The sequence below is a fragment of the Tachypleus tridentatus genome, chromosome 10 (assembly GCF_004210375.1).
Source record: "Tachypleus tridentatus isolate NWPU-2018 chromosome 10, ASM421037v1, whole genome shotgun sequence".
Lineage (NCBI taxonomy): Eukaryota > Metazoa > Arthropoda > Merostomata > Xiphosura > Limulidae > Tachypleus > Tachypleus tridentatus.
The window spans coordinates 130,619,555-130,642,111 of NC_134834.1; the positions used below are offsets into that span (position 1 = coordinate 130,619,555).

Here is a 22,557-nt window from a genome sequence, read left to right on the forward strand (position 1 = left end):
TTAAGACTGATAGGCAATGTATCGCCACCACACTATGGGTCCTACTTCTTCAGTCACCTAACATTTTATAATTTTATAATCTCACATTATAGCTTGTACCCTATCATCTTTTCAATTAGTGCAGCATTTTTTTATTTTTGTTTTGGCTTGTTTTTTAAGTTATAACAAACTTGTATATGTTATTGTTAATGAAATGACATACAATTTTATAAATAGTAGCATTAGCAATATTGTTTGGTTCACTGTTGATCTGATTGATTACTGGCATATTAATATTAACTGTATCTATCATATACAAGGATTTTGAAAATAGCTAGTATACCTAAATGTGTATATTACGGGTCTTCAAAAGTATGACAAATATCAGTATAAATGTCAAGTTCAAACTGGGTATTGATTTGCTATTTGATTTATGTGTAAAAATATTTAGTGGTAGACTGTGTATCTTTTATTATCTATAGGACATATTATTGCATGTATTTGTTTGGTGTATTTAAATAACTTTTTATACAACCTCAAGATATGCTGTTATCTTACTTTAAGAAATTTAAATAGCTTATATCTCATATCCAAACCATAATATCTTGTACAGGAAAAAAACAGTATAATATTTCTTTGACATGTTAAAAGGTTTTAAATGTTAGGATGGATGATGGTTTTCTTGTTAAATTTTTATTAATGAATGCTATTTTTGAGTAATAACAAATGCTTAATTTGTGTTGTTTCATTATAAAATTCTCTCAAATGGTCTCTTGAGTTGTATTTAAAATAGTTTTATTTTTAATCTTTTTGAGGATACACATACATATAACATTGAGAAGACATGATTTTTAAATTTTCGTTTGAAAGTATGAGGTTTTTAAGCAATATCTAACCTCCTCACACACAATAACTTTGACTTTCATGCATTTGGCTATGAGATTTGCATGTCACTGGCCTTTTGCTAACTCCAACCCAAAATTTCAGTGTTTAATATGAACTGTACAAACACATGATGATATCATCATCATGTGACAAAAGTCCTTAACCAGTAGGAGGGAGAGAAAACCTTCTTGTGCAGTAGTAACTTCCCTTAAGCTCTCATGTTCAAAACAACTCTTCCTTGGCAATGTCTCTAATGGGCTTGTTTAAAACTTAATAATTAATTACCTGATATTTATGATAGTTAAGGAAACTTGAATTTCATTAAAGTATAACCACTTCATTTTTTTACTAACAAACAATTTTTTGTTCCTTGTTTACTAATTATGAATTCTCAAGTGATTGTAACTTCTTTTTTTTGTACTATGATGGTAACAATGCTACTAGCATGAGACATGTCTACTGTAGTTAGGGGATGCTTGTTGTCTGTGGAAGAAGTGACAACCATTGTTCACTGAACTGTGTGTTTCTTCTTGCAGTCAGGACCTCCTTCTCCTGTATATTCAGCTGCTGCTCATTCTTCTCAGTTTCAACATAATCAACATAATTTTGACTGGCTGTTTCAACCATCGAGGTTTGCTCTAGGTACTGCTTTTATCAATGAAAAAATCCTCACCCTTCTAATTTCTTTTTGGACATGATTAGGTATGAACTTTTCTTTCTCTATTTTCATTGTCTTCAGTTTCTTGCATTCTTTGCTGCATGAAATCCATACTCAGGATTACTATAGTCCAGGATTATGTCACACGGCTTATCCTTCTCATGTAGTTGACTCGTTTGTCCTGGCTTACAGCCATTCTTTATTTCCACTCCTTGATTCTCATCTTTAGAATCTTTTTAATGTGCTTGGGGATAAATCCCGTAACTTCTGTTTTGCTTTCTAGTTTCTATTTTCATGTTTTCATCTCTCTTCTATTACCATCATGCATTACCTCCTGTCACTTCACTTTATTATATCTTCTAAAACGGTTTTTCTCACTTCAGCCCATACTTCTACTTCTGCTCTATCCCTATTTACTCAGTTTCTCTGCTGTTAGAACTTATTGGATCACATTGTTTTCCCAAATGATGTTTGTCTGTCTCACTCTCATCTCTGTGATCTTAATCAAGTTCTTTTTTTTTTTTGCCCATAGGTCTTCGAGGATGTACCTTACCTCATTGTATTTACCACCATTCTCAATCATCAGTTACCTTTGTTTACATCCCTGGTTTTCCATCCTCAGGCTTTGGCTATAGATGCCATGATTGGTCAAAGAAATTCCTATATATTTATCCTCCTATTCAATTACTTTATTGGGTAGTTTCACTTCATTTACCTCATTATGTTTGTCTTTCATCCATGACTGTGTATAAGAAAAAATAGAATGTGTTTTACACGTATACCTTAACTCATGATATCCCAGCTTCTAATCTTACAGTTGTTGGTATCTCAGAGTTTATTATGTTGCTTTTTTGAGAAAGGTATCTTTGGTCTTCTTGATATCAGGTTATTGGGCAGTCTTATTGCATATTTTAATAATTTTAAGTTACTGCAGTGTGTTTATTTCCCTTGTACTTACCATTTTGATCTGTTCTTTCAGGATATGTCAACCATTTAACTGTCTGATGCTTCTAAATTGGGACATTAATAACATTAATGTGGTAGTTCATTCTTTTACTTCACCTCTGTTTAAACCCATTTCCTTTTACTCTTTGTTTCATTATCTCCTAAGGAGTATTTCCTTTTACTCTTGTCCTGCAGGTGACATAGGTTGAATTTGTTTATCATCATTACTTACACACTTACCACCAAACCTGTCTTCTCCTTTGTCTAGATCCTTCCTTCCTTCCCAGGATCTCAGTGGCTCACAAGGGTAACTCTTTCTTTTTGTCCAATTTTCTTCCCTCTATTTCTCATCTCTATCCTTGTTGTGATCTGAATAGACTTCTATGTTTGATACATGCTATTCATTGTTATATTGCCTGCACAACATCCTTCAGGGGTTCCTGTTCCCATCTCTTTATCCCATGGTAACTATTTTTCTTTGGATCTTTCTTCCTTTACCAGTTGGGTTCATCCTTTAATCCAGTTGGTTTCTTCCTCTCTGTTTGCTTTCCAATAAGCTTAGTTCTGTGTTATCTCCCATCAAATCTGATGCTTCACCTTTTCCCTTGCTTTTAATCTTTCTTGGTCTTTTGAGGAGATTCTGCAGTTGGACATGTGGAACACCCCTTTGATGCTCATCTCCCATTATTTGCATCACATAATAGTTTCTGCTTCCTTAGGGTATCACCTACAGTCTATCACAATACTTCTGACTTTGATGTGGCCCTGACATTAGGTAAATTTTTATTAATGTTTTCTTTTCGAAGTTTGTTTCTTGGATCCTGTGTGACATGTTGATTTGTGAGCTCTTTTCGTGGTTGTACATGCTTACCTTGAAAAGGGAGTGTTTCATAAAATTACTGGTTGGTTAATATTCTCATGATATTTGCTTTATAAATAGGCTCTTCTCAGATTGTACTGCCCAGTGATGGCATGGGTAAACCAGAAGGAGATTGCTTCCCATCATTTTCATTCCTTGATTAAATAAATTGGTATGGTTTGTTTTCAAAATAGGGTTTTATGATTATCTTTTGCGCTGTCTTGGGTGTAGCCATTCCTCTGGACATTTCAGTGCCTTTTACCCCTTTCATCCAGTGTATTATTGAAGTTCTTATCACTTACCAGTTTCAAACTGCTGGCATAGTTAACCATGGAGTCATTCTGCTAGATGGTTTCCACATAAATGGCTATAACCATTCACTTCAGAGTAGGGCAGTGGGGTTCTGCCATTATAGAAGGGGAGTTATCCTCCATATTAAGTGACAAATACCACAGAGTGAGATGTCTCAATGCAGTTGAGTCCTTCAATTGGGTGCCCTTATCCTACCCTTGCAAGGCTGGTTTTTGATATTGAGTGAACCAGTCAATTTAAATCTTCACACAAGTTTTGGGTTGTCCTTCTTCCTTCTGTGTAGTGGTTCATGGATGGTATAGGTGAAATGCTCCAGTTTCTGTCTTGGGTATTCCCTTGTTTTCTTTTGCAACAGGGATATTATTGACCTCTGGACAATTGACCAGTTTCACAGTAGTGGCAACTGATTGCATGCAATGGACCTCCTTCAAATATTGGATGACACATTCACAATTCTCTGACTCAACGTTAATCCTATGTTGTACCCTAGAACCAGTGTTTTTCTTACATCCATGATTTTAGGGCTTGAAGTGAAGCTAGCATTTCCTTTTTCTACCCTCACACATGTGTAATTACCAAACAAATAGGTTTTGAATGCTGTTGACTTACCAGGTATAGTCTGCTGCACACTATCTATTCTACACCAGGGAATACATCCTTAATTACTCACTTTCCTGACTTCTCCCTTCCTTTTCCACCATGTTTCTTCATAAATTATCATGATGACAAGATACCTGATTAAAAAGTGATACAGTGCCATTCCTTTGATCATCTGATCTGCTTCTCTCTGATAAAAGAATATCCTTCAATTGCTTTTGGGGATACATCTGTTTTTCCCTTGCACCTTGTATTTCTGGTGGGTACTTTCTTCTTCTCACACTTCCCACCCTCCATTCCATAATCTTCTGGTGCTTACTTCTTTTGCCAAACTTTGATCTAGTGGTTTGGTAGTGGCATATACAGGGAGTCACATGCATCATGTGATAGTAGTGCTCTCCTCTTCATGGAGAGATGACACTTGACAATTTGCATTAGAGATGTATTGGAATCTATGATTCCATTTGGTGGCACAGAAGGATCTGTTCTTTCAGTTTACCTCCTCTGGGACCTAAACATCCACCCATATGTTTTGCCATGCGTGGTGACCTGTGAAAGAGAGGAGAGGGTTTCAGCCCTAACACACCACCTTGTCCTTAAATTTCTGTAGACCAGCAGTCTTGAGGTGGCTTTCCTAGGGTCAGTTGGCTGTTTCACTCAGGCTAGGATCAACAAAGTACCAGTGTTGGATGTTCTCAGCAGGTGTTTAGGTATTGTGTTCATGAAACTCTGGCATTGCTGCAGTGCCCTTGTTTGGCATTGTAGTGCATCCTCTTGTAAGGCTTCATGGTGGGTGGGGTCAGTGGGCACCGAAACATTCTTTCTTTATTATGGATCCCCCAAATAAAAACTTTAATAAAATAGTGAAAAAACAGTCCATAGGTAAACAACCACTTCTTGAAGATTCTGAGCAGCAATCTTCAACAACTGTAACACCTGTACCACGATTTCTTATATTACATTCTATTTCAGACAAACATTTAGAGTAAATGTCTCTCTTTTTTATTCATAAAGGACTAGAGGAACTTGCTAGCTCTTCAAAGTCAGTCAAAAACTTTGCTCTGGTGACATATTGGTGGAAACATCCACTTCTAAACAGAGTGAACTCCTGTTACATTCAAAGGCCATTGAGGTTATGCCCCATGCTACTTTGAATTTGTCACAAGAAATTATTGTTGAAAAGGATTTGAAGAACATCCTCATATGAGAGATTCTCACTGGTTTCTCCATCCAAGGAGTTTCTGCTGTGAGGCATATTTCCACTCTCAAAGATAGAATTATGATGTCAACTAATGTTCTCATTTTAACATTTACATCACTGCATCCACCTGCCACAATCAAGGCAGGTTATCTTAATTGCAAGGTATGGGCATACATTCCAAAACCTTCTCAGATGTTTCCAGTGTCAGCAGGTTAGTCACTCTAAGACATCATATCGTGGTTCTTTGATATGTGCTCATTGTGGTGATAAGGACCACAATGCCTATGAGTGTGAAACAGACCCTTATTGCATTAGTTGCAACAGCTCTCACCCATCCTACTTTTGTTCTTGCCTTAAGTAGTTGGAAGGAAAAGGGGTGCAGTGTTTGAAAACAATTCAAAACATTATTTACTCTGAGGCTCAAAAGTTACTGTGCTGCACTTAGTTCCACTACTACAGTAGGAGTGCAAACAGATCTCTCCATTCCTCCAAAACAATCATTCTCAAACCATATGAAAAGACTTTTGACTGCCATGGTTAAAAAAGTTGATGAATCAATGTCAACACCCCTATCTGTTCCTAATATTCATTCCACCAGACCCCAAGATCTACTTCCTTTGGTTCCGGGGTACAGGAATTTCCTCGGGTACATTTTCTTCTCCTACCCCAAGATGCAAAATGATCATTTGTTTACATCCTTAGTCACTGGAATCCTCTTCCAACAACAAAGATCTGCCCAATCAACCCAGGGCAGAATCCATGGAGGTCAAAAGACCTCCCTCAGATAAAAAAAATAAACAAAAAAGATGTGGTTGAAAACAGAAGGCCTCTCCACCCAATTCTCCTACACAAATAAAAATGTCCACTTTGATACAATGGAATTAGCAAGGTTTACATTCTAATCTGGATGACATCAAAGCACTGATTGCTTCCTACCATCCTGTATGTCTTTCCTTACAGGAAACATTTCTGAAACCTGCTGATACAGTCACCTTTCAGTAGTTTTCTTTGCACAGAAATGGCAGGTTGTGTGATGGACAAGCATGGAGGGGTGGCACTGTTGGTTGATCAGCATATGCCCACCCTATCGACACACCTTTGGAGGCTGTAGCTAGCCTTGTTTCCTTAGGTCATACAATCACTGTTTGTTGTCTTTGTCTGTGTCCTGAAGAGATCTGTGATCAATCAGACCTTGATGATCTCATTGAACAGTTTCCATCTCCCTTTTTAATCATGGGGAACTTTAATGGACATAATCTCCTCTGGAGAGGTACTTATATTGATGGGAGATGTCACTTCGTAGAGCGTATGCTCTTAGATCACAATCTTTCTCTTTTTCAATGCTGTTTCTTATGTTTATTTTCATGCACCTAGTCAGTTCTTTACTGCTACTGATCTCTCAGTTTGCTCCCCTTCACTATACTCCCACTTTTCATGGAGGATTGACAATAACCCACAAGGCAGTGATCATTTTCCTATCATTCTGAGAAAGACTGGCTGTGGTGAATGCCACCCAACCTATGTGCCTAGGTGGAAGCTAGATCAAGCCAACTGGCCCTCTTTCACTGCTCTCACAGAACTTGATTTTGCTGTTGTCTGTAAGCCATCAATAGATGACTGCATGGCAGCAGTAACTAACTGTATTACACAAAGTGAGTGGGGGGGTTGGCATTTTATGGCTATCTGTGTTGTATTATACAGGCAGCTGCTCAATGTATTCCTAAAACCTCAACATGTTTTCCATGTATCCTCGTCTGTGGTGGAATCCTGCCTGCCACGTGGCATGGAAGGCTCAAAAGTGGGCCTGGGATACTTTTGGTATGTATCCCACACTCTTGAATCGCATCGCTTTCCAGCAGGCTTGTGCATGTACTTGGCAGGTAAGACATCAAAGCCAGAAGGAATCTTGGATTAAGATCACAATCATATTCTTTTCTACCACCAGTTCCAAAGTCACATGGGACAAGATTTGAAAAGTCAGTGGGCAATATAATTCTGTCTCCTTCTCAATCTTGCTCTTTGATGGCCAGGAAGTAGCTGGTACCTGGAGCATTGCCAATACTCTCAATGAAGGTTTTTGCCAGGTATCTAGCAATTTTGCTTTTTTCTCCATCTTCTTAGCCATCAAGACTTGGGCAGAGTGATCACTTCTTTCCTTTTGAGCTGATTGTTTCTATGACTATAATTGTCCCTTTACACTGGTGGAGCTCAAACTGGCCCTTCATCGATCTGGCAGTACGTCAGTTGGACTTGATGATGTACACTACAAGATGCTGTGCCATCAATCTCCTGCTTCTCTTGCTATTTTTCTGATTGTTTTTAACCAGATCTGACAGAAGAATGCATTTCCTGTTGTCCTACCTTTCTCTGAACCTGGGAAGGATCCCAAGATTTCTTCAAACTATCATCCAACTGCTTTGACTAGCTTTCTTTGTAAAACTATAGAGAGGATGGTTAATGCTCATCTTGTTTGATTCCTCAAAGCACACAACCTCCTCTCTCCCTCTCAGTGTGAGTTCCAATGATAGTGCTCCACCATGGACCACTTGATTCGACTTGAAACATCAATCAGAGAAGCCTTTCTCAAATAACATCTTGTATCAATATTCTTTGACATTGAGAAGGCTTATGATACTACATGGAGGTATGGCATTTTGTGAGACCTCCACTTATAAGGGTTATGTGGTGATTTACCCATTTTTATTAAAAATGTTTTAATGGACAGGTGATTCCAAGTACATCTGGGTTTGACACTTTCCCGTTCTTTTTTTCAGGAACTTGGAGTCCCTCAGGGCTGTGTTTTGAGTGTCACACTTTTCAGTATAAAGATTAATGCCATCACTGAACAACTTCTTACTGTTGCAAATGGGCTCTGTATTGACGACTTTCACATCTTGTCATTCGTTGAACATGAGGTATATTGAGCAGCAGCTACTGACTGCTCTCAGTCATTTACTAAAGTGGACCACAGCAAATGGTTTAAACTTCTCTCTCTCTCTAAAACCATTTGCATGCACTTTTGCTGCCAGTGGGGTATTCACCCTGATCCTGAACTCTGTGTTGGTGAAGTTGTGCTACCTGTGATCCCTGAGACAAAGTTCTTGGGGCTTATCTTTGGCTGTAAGCTGACCTTTACACCACTTATCAAGCAGCTACGAGTCAAATGTACAAGAGCACTGAACATTCTCTGTGTCCTCTCTTGCACCACTTGGGGAGCAGATCAGTATTCTATGCTAAAGATATATCATGCTCTTATTTGATCAAAACTAAAGTATGAGTCACTGGTATATGGCTCTGCCAAGACTTTGGCATTAAAGATGCTGGACCCCATTCATCATCAGGGATTTTGGCACTGCACCAGGACTTTCCACTCTTACTCAGTCTAGAGCTTGTACACAGTCTCATATACCTCCTCTATATCTCTACTGTTTGCAACTGTCTTCACTGTATGCTTCAAAACTTTGATCCTTACCACAGCATCCCATCTGGGGTTGTGTTTTCCTTTACTTGGTTGGTCATGCTTTTACAGAACAGACTATCTGCCATTGTTCCTTTTGGCCTTCATATTGAGTTGCATTTGGATGAATTGGGACTGTCCTTGGATAACATTGCTGTATCCACTGGTCAGCCCATCCCACCATGGTTTATTACAATCCCCAAATGTGACCTTTCTTTAAATCGTCTGAAAAAAAAGCAGATACTCCCAATTAGAAATACCATCTTTTATGTACTGAACATTTTTTGAACCATCCTTCCATTCCAATTTATATGGATGGTTCAAAATCAAGTGACTCTGTGGGCTCTACCATAGTTTATTATGGTTTGGTGGTTGCACATAGAATACCCTCTACAGTTTCTGTGTTCACAACTAAACTGCATGTCAGTTCTCTTGCCCTGGATCACATAAAAGCTTAGTACTCAAATTGCACTATTTATACTGACTCACTTAGTTCTTTACTGGCCATGGAATTTATTCACATTAGTTTTCACCTCGTTCTTGCTGATATTCAAAACTGACTGGCCCATTTCTCTTTAACATCCACTTCTATCTGGTTTTTCTGGATACCAGGTCATGTTGGTATAAAATCCTCTATTTGACTTTGGCTATCTTGCTTCTGTAAGAATCAGAAAGAGGAAGTTGTCCTAACTAGACTATGCATTGGTCACAGTTTTTCAACTCATTGTTTTCTTTTACCTGGGACTGATGCACCAATGTGTTGTCTGTGTGACACTCAGGTCACAATAAGCCACATTTTACTGTCTTGCCTTTTTTACAACTCTCAATGATGGCACCATTTTAGACATGTTTTGTCTTAAGGTTTATCCATAATGTTGGACAGTGTTATTGGCAATGGTGACACTGTTCACCTTACAAATGTTTTTAGTTTTTTAAAGGCTATTGACCTTTTCAACTCTAAGTTTTCAATTCATAAATTAAACCTTTTTCTAATATGATTTCTTTATTAGAATTAAAGTACAACTAGTTTGTAATGAAATTTGAAAATGGCCGTAACATCAAGTAACCCGAAACCAGGACTGGAAAGACCAACTTCAGGCGACTAATACTGATGTTTGAACTTACCTGTCAGTCATCCTGGAAAGTTATAATAATTAAAATTATGCTGCAGAAAGTCTTTTAAAACTTGTATTACTTTACTTTCTGAAAATGGCTGTGACTGTCAAATAAATTGAAACCAGGACTGGAAAGGCCAACTTCAAGTGACTAATGCTGACACTTGAACTACCCTTTAGTTTACCCCTGTTGCTGGACAGTGTCATTGCTGGGCTTCCACTAGAAAAATAACTCTCTTAGCCACTGTGGCTAAACAAAGTAGTTTTCTTTTAGCCACAGTTACAGTTGTTTAATCGCAATTTTATGTCGCCAAAAACTGTGTGGTGCATAACTTTTAATATGCATCAATTCCATCCAATAAAAAAATAGTTGTAATTATGTGAAAATGCACAAGACATTAAGTTTTGTACTATTTTTTATTCCCCAGCAATCTTCCCCACCAAAAAAACAAAATAAACATGATAAAGAGGAAAATAAAGAAATACATTTCTCAAAATAACACAGAAACAAAAAAATGACTTAAAACTAGAATATGGTAGCATGACTAGTAAGTATATAAATCCAATGGCAACTCTTCAGCCAAATCATTCTCAACAGAAGATGTGGTAGAAGTTGACACCTGAGGTTCTGAAGCACATTTCTTTAACAGGGAATGGTACCCACATTTGTCTTTGTGAGTGACCCAGTATCTGAATGTAGAGTCAAAGTTAAAATGATACAAAGGTTTGGACTCCATGGATAAGTTCAGTAACATTTCTGTCTTGGCCACAAACAGACCTTGTAGAAGCTCTTCATGTTTCTGTGTTTGTGAGCATCCTGTTCCATTATGTTCCTTAGTAGCAGCCATTCATTCAGTGCCTCATCCTCATTGACAAAAGGAGAGAAGTGCTGGATGAGTTTTTTCAGATCATCCTCATCAGATACTATTCTGCTGTGACATGGGCTAAATATTGAAAAAAAAATGACATGACGTTAGTGTCTGGGAATGCTACTTGTAGTCTTGTGACCACCTCTTTAACAAATGACTCAGCAGCTGATCTGTACTTTTCATGTTGTTTATCAATATCTTTGATGTCATGGCCTCTGTAGGAAGTGTAACCACTGGCATCAGGAGCTTGTAGGAGTTCCTTCAGTGCAGTCTGTGTGTAAGGACCAGGGATGTGTACTAGTGACTGAATTGACAGAATTGATTCATCAATAATTGCTTTAGCCTAATCGTGAGATAAATCAGCTCTCTGTAGAGATCTTGACAAAAGTCCAAGAATGCCAACGGCATTAGCCAAAAAATGTGTCATCATGACAAAGCTGTAACATGACATTTGCTGGACTAGACCATGTAGCACGGCTCGGCCTGGAGTACCACGCTCCATTGCTACAACCTGCAGGCAGCTTATCACAGATGCAATACAGTTGACTAGTGCTTGGATGGAATCATTAAAAGAGAGCCATCGTGAAGAACACTTGCTTGATTTTGCTGCTTTTCTCTCCATGCAATGCTTTGCTCTCTTCCAGAACCTGACACAACTTGGGAGAATATTTCAGGCTTTTTGCAAACTGGTTTAAAACTGAAATGTACTTCACAAGGTATGGCACCTGGTTTGCTGCCTTTACAGCTGCCAACTGTAATCTGTGTGCCAAACAATGACTTGTTATTACCCAGGGGCATTCCTCCTTAAATTTTCTTGCAACACCTGTTTTTATTCCCATTATGACATTTGCACCATCAGTTGCAAGTTCAACCAAGTCAACATCAAACAATCCTTGATCTGCCATGATTGAACACATTGTGTTGTACATAGAATCAGCCCCAGTGTTGGTCAGCTCACGCACAGCAAGGAATCGACTTGTAACCTCACCTAATGATGAAAGATACCTGATATAAATTATCAATATAGAGGTGTTTTCTGCATCATTTGCTAAATTTGCAATACCAGAAGGTCTGCCTGCATTTCATCCTGAACTATATGATTTAGGGCACTGTACATATCATCCAGAGACTGGCTGTAGGTGTATATGAAGCTCTCTGTTCCACTTTGTAACTGAGTCTGTAGTTTCTTTAGAGAGGCCACTCCCTGTTAAAAAATATATAAGAACTTGTGTTTTGAAATAAGACCACCAATTAAAGTAATAAACAAAGATATTTGGCTAGCTTCTTAATTTTTGTTAGATATTTTCAAAATGTTTCACTTTTAGAAAATTGTCAAATTGTCTTTTGTTTTAAGAAAATACTGTAGAAAACAGAAAGTATCTTATCAATACAAAAATGAAGAATATTCTTACATTGAATACTTGTAGTGAAAGGAGGGAATGAAACTTCACAGTTAGGATGGTTTCCTTTGCTTGTACAAGTAATGTGGCCATCTGTGCCTGAATGCCACCTTTACACCCCACATACACATTCACAGCAGCAGTTGACATGTCCTTCTTCAAAACTTCTGATGCTACTGCACTGCGATGATCTTCTGACTGTGCATGCTTCACCAATTCGTCTTTTTTAGGCTTAGTAGCAGTTTTCCCAGTGGTAGCATAAATATTTGTCTTCTTGTTGTTCCTGCATAATTTGCAATGAAATGTATTTTGTTGGGAAACTGTTCCAGCCAAGGAAACTGTGAAAACCAAGTTTTTTAACAACTCTGTGAAAATTGCAGTTATATATTTTTTTCACACTGACAGTCTGATCACTGCTGAAAGTTTCAGTTTCTTCAGAGCTGTCTTTTCTTTTGGAAGTGGATTTCCTACCATCAGTTGATGTTGTTGCTTCGACCTTCTTTCAAGAAAAACTATATATATCTAACTGTTTAGACGTCTTTTTATCTGATCTAGGAGTTGTCATGATCTCAATTCAAACGCATGTGAAACGAAACTTTGGATTTCCACTTTGATACAGACCATATGTTGGTTTGACGAAAGTCAAGTTTTCTCTGATTACTATTTGTGTACCACGGGCAGAATCAAACATATAGCATAAGAAATGAAAATAAAAGAAATCATTAGCACAGCTAAGTAATAATTTTTTTTCTAAATTTAATTTGTTAGTTGTCATAGCCCTTAAATCATAAAAATACATATATAAAGAAAGTATACATTTTTCTGCCAGAGGCTGCTCAGCTGGACTGACTAGTCAAATGCTCCAAGTCTTTTCTCATGTATATTCGGTATTTGGTGCATCTGTATATGTTCTTCAACTTTCATCTCAGTTGAGCTCAGCCTTCACCACTTCTTTTTGAGAGCAATTTAACCCTCTCTCCACAAGCATTTTTTTGCACATGCCACAAGGTTTTAGTGAGCTACATTCAAAATTTAATTAAACTATTTGCATTTCATGGGATACTGGTAAATATATCATAAAAATGTAGCTAATAATCCATATTTTAGGGGTATTTAGTTTTTCAATTCTTATTTTTATAAAGTAATATTTTTAAAAAATCAAGAATTTTCCCTAGTGTGAGAATTGTGACATTTGCTCTCTAGACATTCTTTATTCTCTAGTTTATTTACCATCTGTATGAGACATGCAAAACTTAACATAAATTATTTATCATTATTCCTCAAATGAAGCATAATTTTAATAGCCATAACTCTTATTTGGTTAAAGAACCATGAAATAAACAACCAGGCCACTCTTGCTGTGCTCACCTCTCAAATCATATTTTTCAGAAATATGCAGTTTGAAAACCAAAGTTTCATGTATCAAATGCTGTATTATATTGCTTTGTTTTCTGTTAAGAGAACTATCAGTTTTGCTTTAAGGTCAAGCTTGCATCCCATGGGAAACATATTGACAAGATTAGATGAAATTTTAACTGTTTTTGTTCTATTGTTAGAAAGCCAGAAAAATTCTAAAATTATGAGACATTGTCTGCTTTTTGTGCATTATTCTGTGTTTTTGATGCATTATCTAATTGAATAAGAAATATTTAGTGCAGTACTACTACTAGTATTAAAAAGTAAGAGTTAAGTGTCATCAACATTCAAAAGCAAATAAAAGAAGATTCAGGTAAGTATTTTTTTTCTCTTTTTTTCATGTGTATTCTTTACTTATTATAAACATAACTGACATAAAAAATGTTAAAGTTAACTAAGTGAAATAAATAATGATATAACAAAACTTTTCACGAGGTACGCTTGTGCATTTGCCAAGTGATTTACAATATAATGGTGCAACTTGTAGATATACAGGGTTCAAAGAGCAATAAAACAATAAAATTTATGTATGGATAGATGTATACCATTATGAGTGCAAATGTATTTAGGGTAAAGAAATGTAGTTTCATATTACAATAAGAAGTCATTTTATAAAGATAAAAAGAGCAATTTAGATTTACTTTGACTTTTTATGAGGTGAGTCAAATTGATCAACCTTGTATAATGTTACGGTAGAGAAAATAACAAATAAGTTATAAAGTTTTACTGTAAAAACAACTTTTGAAATTCATGTGTGAAATTTTAGAGATTACTCAAATAAAATTTGATATTTAGTAAAAATATTTCCTTCAAAGTTCTAATCTTGTGTGTATCAAAAACTCATGAGCTGTACTAAAAGTCTGCCAAATGTTGTGAAGATACAAAGGGTGTATTAAAAGCTGTAGTATAACAAATATAATAAATACAAAATGGTTAAGAGGTCAGTCAATTTGATTGGCTTATTATTTTTCTGAGAACCCCCTCTTCAGCACTCCACAGTTTAATTCTTTGATTCCTGTTTGAGGCTCAGATCCTAATATCTCAATTTATTTTTCCCAGGTTCAATTTTTCTACATTCCTTTGATCCTTTCCAATCTCCTTCATTATATTTCTACCATTCTCCTTTTGTCTAAGGCCATCCATCCTTCCCCTAAGGGGTTTTTAGTGGATTCCTCTTCCCTCCTTTTCACCATGTTGATGCAAATGGTTTCCTTAGCCCTTTTCTTTCACAGCTGGCTTCTTTTGACCCGTGTTTCTGTGAGAATGGTGTATGGCTCCCTTTTTGCATCAGTTTGTTTTGGGAGTCTTATTTGGAGTCTGCTCACCTACATCACTTTGTCCTTTTCCTTTAGCTCCCTTGCACATTCTGTCCTCCTGATTTTTTTTTGTGACAAGTTGTCATATTATGCACAACCCACCCATGTACCACAATTGATTCAGTGACTAACAGGCAACTGGGGCAAGGATGATCTATTTTGCTCTTCTCTGGTAGGCCTTTAGCATGGAAACTTGGATTATTCAGTCCTTGTCTGAAGGACAGTGTATTTTTTTAGCACTCTTTCCTTATCACCCTTTCTTGTTCCCTTCTCTGTGGCTTTCCAAAATAGCTCAGAATCTTTTTCTCAAGGGTGCAACAGAACCCATTTCAATTTCTTCAGAGAGAGACTGGGGACAGGTATTTAGTCATAGACTTATCCAATTTACAACAAAGTTTTTCCTTCTCTCTGATGGGATTTCATTCCAGGTCTTTGGATGACAATGATTGGTGTATCAGATGTATACCTTGATATTCCCTGCATATTGTCAGTAACTTCAGCTTCTCCACAAGGATTATGCATATCAATTCTGGGCCTTTATGTTTGGTCCGGCCTTGGCTCCCTGCATTTTTTGTCAGATTGTCAAAGCTTTTGCCTATTTGCTCCATTCTTATGGACTATGTTTCCATCACTATATAAAAGACTGGCTATTTTTTAGCTCCCTCTCTATCTGCTTCTTTCAAATATACTCAGTTTCTCCAAACAAGATGCTCTTGTGTGATGGCTGTCCAAGGTGGATAAGTTATTTTAGTGCCAATACAACACAACACCTTATTCATTTTGGGGTCTTTTTCAACTCTTGTCTCAGTTGGGCCCAGACTTCTCCCTTTTAACTGAGTTCTGTGGAGCTCTTGGTTCAGAAGGCCTTATCCTCACCTTATCTTGTACAGGAGGTTTTATCTCTTTTATGGATCTGGACTTCTTTGGAAGCCTTTGTTGTTGTCAGTCATGCTAATGTGAGAATTCTTGAATGGGGTTTACATGATTAATGGGACCTTTTCAGGGATCCCAGGATTTCGTTGTCTTTCTTTCTCCTTTTATTTAAGTCAATTTTGCTTGGAAGCTATAAAGTACAACACTATGGCTGGATTCATCTTTTACTTTTTTGCAAATGCATCTCTGATAGGTTGATGAGCATATTTGCACAATAAAAGAAATCTCGGGCTATTGGTCTTGGGTCAAGTTTGGCTTCTGTATCAATCTTCTTGAGCTCCTGGTTTTTTGTTGGGCTTTGAATCATTTCCTTCTAGATCTAAGAAGCAAATTTATCATCATTATCCACTCTAGCCACTGGACCATGATCTCTTAAATCAATCAGTAATAGGGCACCCACTCTCATTCTCTGTGTTTGCACACATTGGATATTTTCTTTTTTGGCCCACAACCAGCATTTTCTTCTGCTGGCTTGTCATATATCAGGTGCTCTCAATCCCAAGGATTTTCCTTGTGGAATAGTCCTCCATCCAGAGGTTTTTCTGGTAGTCATGTCCTCTGTTGAGTATGCCCCAGTTAAATTCTTTTGCCACCAACCCTTTGTTTTAGTGGTACCAGTTGTTGCCTTTAGTCAAGATTGAATGAACCTTTACATTTATGCTTATCATCCTATCTGTTTTCTTCCACAGAGTTGTGTCCGTCTTATAAACCACTCCATGTTGAGTCCTTCTTGTTGCTCTATTTTAATCGGTTCAACCTTGTTTCCATTTACTTCAGCCTATCAGGTTGTCACTATTATTACCTCCTCTTTTCTCCCCATTTCTTCTTCTTCAGCTTCAATCATCTGAGTTTACTTATATGTTCCCACACTTCAACATCACATATGGTTTACATCTGGTCCCTTGCAAGAAGGACCAGAATTTCCATCTGGATAGGATTCCTGATTTCCCACTTTATTTACTCTTCTTCCTTATCTTTTTATCAGCATAAGTGGCATGTTTTTTACCATTCTGATCTTAGATGTAGCATCTGCCTCTACCATCCATAGATGTTTGATAGTGATCTTTCCATGTCAACCATTGCCATGTTTTTACCATTGGTATCTTAGATGTAGCATCTGCCTCTACCATCCATAGATGTTTGATAGTGGTCTTTCCATGCCAACCATTGCCAGATATAGAGTGGCATTGTCTTATATTTTATTTTTTCCCATTTTCACTGTGTTATTTTCCTCTCTGATAGTCTGGCATGGTCAGGTGGTTAAGGCACTCAACTCGTAATCTGAGGGTTGCGAGTTCAAATTTCCATCACACCAAACATGCTCGCCCTTTCAGCTGTAGAGACATTATAGTGTGACAGTTAAACCCAGTATTCATTGGTAAGAGAGTAGCTCAAGATTTGGCAGTGGTTGGTGATGACTAGCTTCGTTTCTTCTAGGCAGCCCTCGTGTAGCTTTGGCAAAATTGAAAAACAAACTCTTCTCTGATTCTCTCCCCTTTGTTTAATTTCTTTTCTCTCCTTTGCCCTCCCTGATTAACTCCCTTTCCAGATTTGATTTTCCTTTTTCATATCTTGTGGGTATCATTGGTGGATATTTTGACCCTCAGTGTTTAGTGTTTCCAGTCTTTCCAAGACTTGGAAGGTAAGACATGAAGGGTAATTTAGCCTTTGTTCTGGCTTTCCTACTCCCATTCCTATCTGGATTACTTTTTAATAAATCTATAAGGTAATGTTTTATTTTTGTAAATCTTTTTCTATCTTAAGTTGAAAAAAAAATCTAAATCATAATATTTTACAGCTCCAACACAGAAAATGATAGCAATTCTGATGCTCAAACACCAACTCTCATTTCGGCTTCTTTATCACCATGGCAGCAGTGGATGTTGAAAAAAGAGAATTTTCTTCAAGCTAAAAAGAAAGAAGATATTTTAAGAGAGATGAAAGATGCAGAAATACAGGAGAAGCTGAAGAAAGAAAAACAAAGGACCAAAGAGAAAGCTGCTGTAGTCTTTAGTGATTGGTGTGAGAGAAAGCATCGAGAAAATGTTGAGCATCTAAAACTTCAGAAAGAGGAACAGATAAAAATAAAGCTAGCTGGGGTAGAAAAGAAATTGAATACTGAGGCACAAGCAAAAGAAAAATGGAAAATATGGTTAAGAAACAAGCTACATGAAGAAACAGGTTAGTGTTTTGTGTGACTTCATAAAATTTGCTACATTCAGCAACAAATCACTTTTAGTGATTATTTTCATTCTGTGATTCTTATTATTGTGCAGTTTTGTCTTCATAACAAATAAACTTAACATGGATTTCAATGTATATGATATATACTTTGTAAAACAGAGATATTCTAGTACTTTTTTAATAATTTATGTATTTATCCTGTGGTTAATTTTCCATCATAAAGGAAAAGCATTCAAAATTTGGAAGTGTCTTATAATTTAAAGAGATGTTTTCCAGTTCTTCTGCTTTAAATTTGACTTTAAGAATGAAATTTTGAGAAATAAGCAAACAAACAAAAAAAAAAAACATTGGATTTAAACACAGATTCAACATCTACCTCTGGAAGGGCTGTATTCGGGATGAAACTAACTTTATTCTACTTATTGTTGTTGCCCTACTTGAAGTAATACTACTGTTATTCTAAAAATTTAGAACTAGGGTTTTTCACTTTGTTCAACATTTTATTGATAGTAGTGTCAGTGAAGCTCCTTTTGAATTCATTATACATAAGAAGTTTTTATTACAAGCTGTTTCTACTTGGTAAGGAATAACTACTTAATAAGGTTTTTAAGAACAGTTCATAAAAACTTTCACAAAGCTATGTGCAGAAGGAATAGAAATACCAAAATTATTTGATATTTACTCTACTGATTATGTATCACAATGTATAAAAAAAAAGGATAAATTGGATTTGTTTTCTTATTCATATGTCAATTTATTTTTTAATGTGTGTCTTTTTAAGTGCTCCAATAATTAATACAAAGAAAGTTGCAGGAATTTCAAGTCACTTATTAATGTTGAATCTATATTTTAACTTGACAAATGTGTCTCATTTCATTCAAAATGTTAACCATAGTTCCCAGATTTTAATTTGTTTCTTACTCTCTGAAACTGAATGTCTGTACACATACCTTATTATAATTTATATATACATTGAAGCTTGATATGATGTTAATTATTATCAGTCAGGTTGATTTCTTTTTGTTTATTGCAGTATATTGCATATATTTCAGTTACTTTTTTAGTTATTCTTCACAGAAAATCTTTACATCTGTATAATTAAAAGAGTGATGTTTACATGCGTGGGAAGCTTTATAAACTTTGTTAAACTATGCGAAACATGATATTACAAGTAGGAAAGTACAGATGATGTTGACATACATGTATGGAAAGAGTGTATGTAGGTAGTACTAAGCATTTTCATAGGAAAGATGTTTGGGAATGAATTTCTAATCCCTCAGAGCTACATCTCGGATAGTAGTGTTTATGTGCTGTGTTTAAATTTCTTCATTTATTTATAGGCACATAGAATAAGTATATTTTCATCTTGTTGAATTTTAATTCTTGACCCTTGTGCCTAGGTTATAAAGCATTACCAAATCTGGTATGTTTCACTAGATAAATTGATGTGTTTGTTATTTTTTGCTCACACCATGCAACTTCTGTTTAATTTTTCAGTCATTGAAATTCTTGTATGGCTGTCAGATTCATTCAGACCTATATGTACTCAATATCTTACATACGTAGTCTAGACAAATCACTTAACTGTTTTAATTACTTTAAATACGCAGCACTACCTTTACATTTTGTAAACTTTGTGCATTCACTTACAAAAACAACAGCCACATAAATATTTCCTACTCAAGCACAAGTTTTCTTGTAATTTTTATGATTGGGTAAAATGGATGATTTAATAAAATGTTTGAGTTTTTGAACAGTTCTCTTCATTTTAAGGCAGTGAATGTTTGGATACCTGATCCTTTTATTGACACTATGTGTTAACCAGCATCAAAATGACATTTCATATGTACAATTCTAGATAAACTAAAAACATCAACAAAAATTAATTTTGAATTACTGTAGTGTACATAATGTTCTTTCTTTTTTGGCTATTAAGTTTAATCTCATGCATTTTAGTCAGTTATCTTAATCACTTAAAATAATATTGGGTTGAGGAATAATTCGTGAGCGTTTTTTCAAGTTAAAAAAATATATTCATAAATGAAACGCTTTCACAAAATATTTCATGTCATTTGGTAGATAATTTTTTGCTCTAATAGATGGTGTGTTTGATTTTCATATGTCTTTAATATTTGCTTTCATTTTCAGATCATTAAATGGAATGTCAAGTGGACAAAATCGAGCATTTTCGACACCATCTGCTTTTCGCATTTAATTTCTTGCAATTTCATTTAAAACAATGCATACTATATACCTAAGTATTACATGAAATAAAGTATCATAATAAATGTTTTGGGTGTAATGTGTTTATGCATTGAAGTATTGTATAGTCTTGCATGTAATGCTTGAATGAAATTATTTAAAAATGCTCACAAATTATTCCTCAACCTAATAACAAAATGATCTCCTAATTTGCCACACATAAAAAGTACACTAAACTTGTACTGTAAAAGCATTAAAACATCATAGAACTTCAGTGGTTAACACTAACATATTTTAGCACTTAGTTGTATAATATTTGTAATATAATTTTTTCTTCATATTTGATATGTAGTCCAAGGCCTTTAAAGGTTTCCTGCTCAATTTCCAAGGACCTTAGTCATTTATTGGTTATCAGCTTCTGTTTGTTTGGTTTATTGCAAGGATCTTATGGAAAGAGATGCCTTGTCTGAGGGCATTTGACTTCCATGTTTTGGATCTTGGAGATCTCAGAGAAGCTCCTTTTCTTTGACAATTTTATACACATTCTGGATTCTATAGAATTTCAGTGTGGATGTGGCTTCACTTTTCTCTTTCAACACTGGATTCACACCTTTCCCAGACTTCTACTAGATGGTTCACTGCATCTACATTTCTGGTTTCCAGATCTTTTATGTAAACATGTTCTATTGGAATACAAGGGAGAATATGATCTTATCAGCAGGCATCGTCTGTTCACCTGGTGCATAGACAACAACATCGGTGACTACCATATAGGGTTTAGACCTGTGGGATTTGATTCAGATGATTTGTGTCTGTATTGGAGACCTTTGCCACTGATCAGTAAGTCATGTAGATTTGTATAAAAGGGCTGGTCCTTCATTTTATGTATTTTCCTTTATTATCCACCATACTGGTTGTCTTCTCCTTCTTCAAGGATCATCTTACCTTCAGTTGTCAGGTACAAGCCATCCAGAATTTTCTGCTCACAGAAGCTAAAGAGTGCTTTGACTTCTCTCTCAAGATATCATCAACCTTTCTCATCTTTTCCTCCAACCTGCTTGGTTACCATGGAGTCATTTCTTTCACTCTTGTGACACTTTACACCTGGTTTGTGGATGATAAAGTTTGATATAATTGATGCTTCCCTTCATATTCTGATCACAAAGTCTTCACATTGATATCTCCATTCTGTGCATCAGGGACAGGCTCTTGAATTGTTGTGAGGGAAGGTGGTAATGCTTCACTTGGACAGTTACGTGGCAGTCTCCTAATTTTGAACCAAAGGGGCACTCACTCCTGGTCTCTCTATTTATAGACATTGAATATTTTCTTTTGAGGCCACAATAATCATACTGCTCACCCTGCTTGTGATGTTTTAGGCATTATGAATTTAGTGGCCAGTTAGTTATCTTGTCCCAACAGAGTTCTTCCCACAGAATGGATTGTTAATCCACTACTTTTTTGTATGATTTGCTGTCATCTGTGGATGTTTCAGGTTTATGCTTTTGCCACTCACTAGAAGGCTCTGTTTCCATCCTTCTGGTTTCCTATTCTTCATCCTCTGGCTTTGAGTATAGATGCTCTCAGCTAGGATTGGACAGGCCTTTATTTTTATGCATTCCATCCAGTTCATCTGTCATCCAGGGTTTTTGCACTGATTCACTTCTCATCCTGTATAGTTCTTCTGATGGCACCATATTAGCTGGGTCACTTTTAGTTTCCACTCCTTCAGTATCTTCAAGAGTATTAACCTTTTCCACTTCCTCTCTAGCCATCCTTCTTATGTAGGCCCAGCATGGCTAGGTGGTTAAGGCACTTGACTCACAAATGGGGGTTGTGGGATCTATTATCGAGCCCACCAAACATTCTCTCCCTTCAAAGGTGGGCATATTATAATGTGTGGTCAATCCCAAAATTTGTTGGCAAAAGAGTATCCCAAAAGTTGGTGGTTGGTGGTGATAACTAGCTGCTTTTCTTCTAGTCTTTCCCTGCTAAATTAGGGACAGCTAGCACAGACAGCCCTTGTTTAGCTTTGCATAAAATATAAAACACAACAACTCTCTTACATCAGCCTCAGTTGGACATTTTTTGTCCAGTGATCAATGTTCTCCAGTTTTTTGTCTGGCTTTTATGAAGTTCATTGCTTGAGGTCAGAGTTTGACCTTCTGGATGGGATCATTATTAATGCAGTCTATTTGGTATTCTTTGTTGGACATTTATTAATGGAAA

The 22,557-nt window shown here is 36.3% G+C and overlaps 1 protein-coding gene across 16 annotated transcripts in view; it reads left to right on the plus strand.

The window, feature by feature from the left end:
- Positions 1-22,557, plus strand: part of LOC143230313 (uncharacterized) — a 136,225-nt gene that overhangs the window by 32,323 nt on the left and 81,345 nt on the right. For all 16 annotated transcript variants that reach the window (XR_013016382.1, XR_013016385.1, XM_076463621.1 and 13 more), the window contains one exon: positions 17,741-18,123. Coding sequence is in view for 14 of the 16 variants with exons in the window: in XM_076463621.1 (XP_076319736.1) it covers positions 17,741-18,123 (383 nt within the window). In the remaining 2 variants the exon portion in view is untranslated. The remainder of the gene's footprint in view (positions 1-17,740; positions 18,124-22,557) is intronic.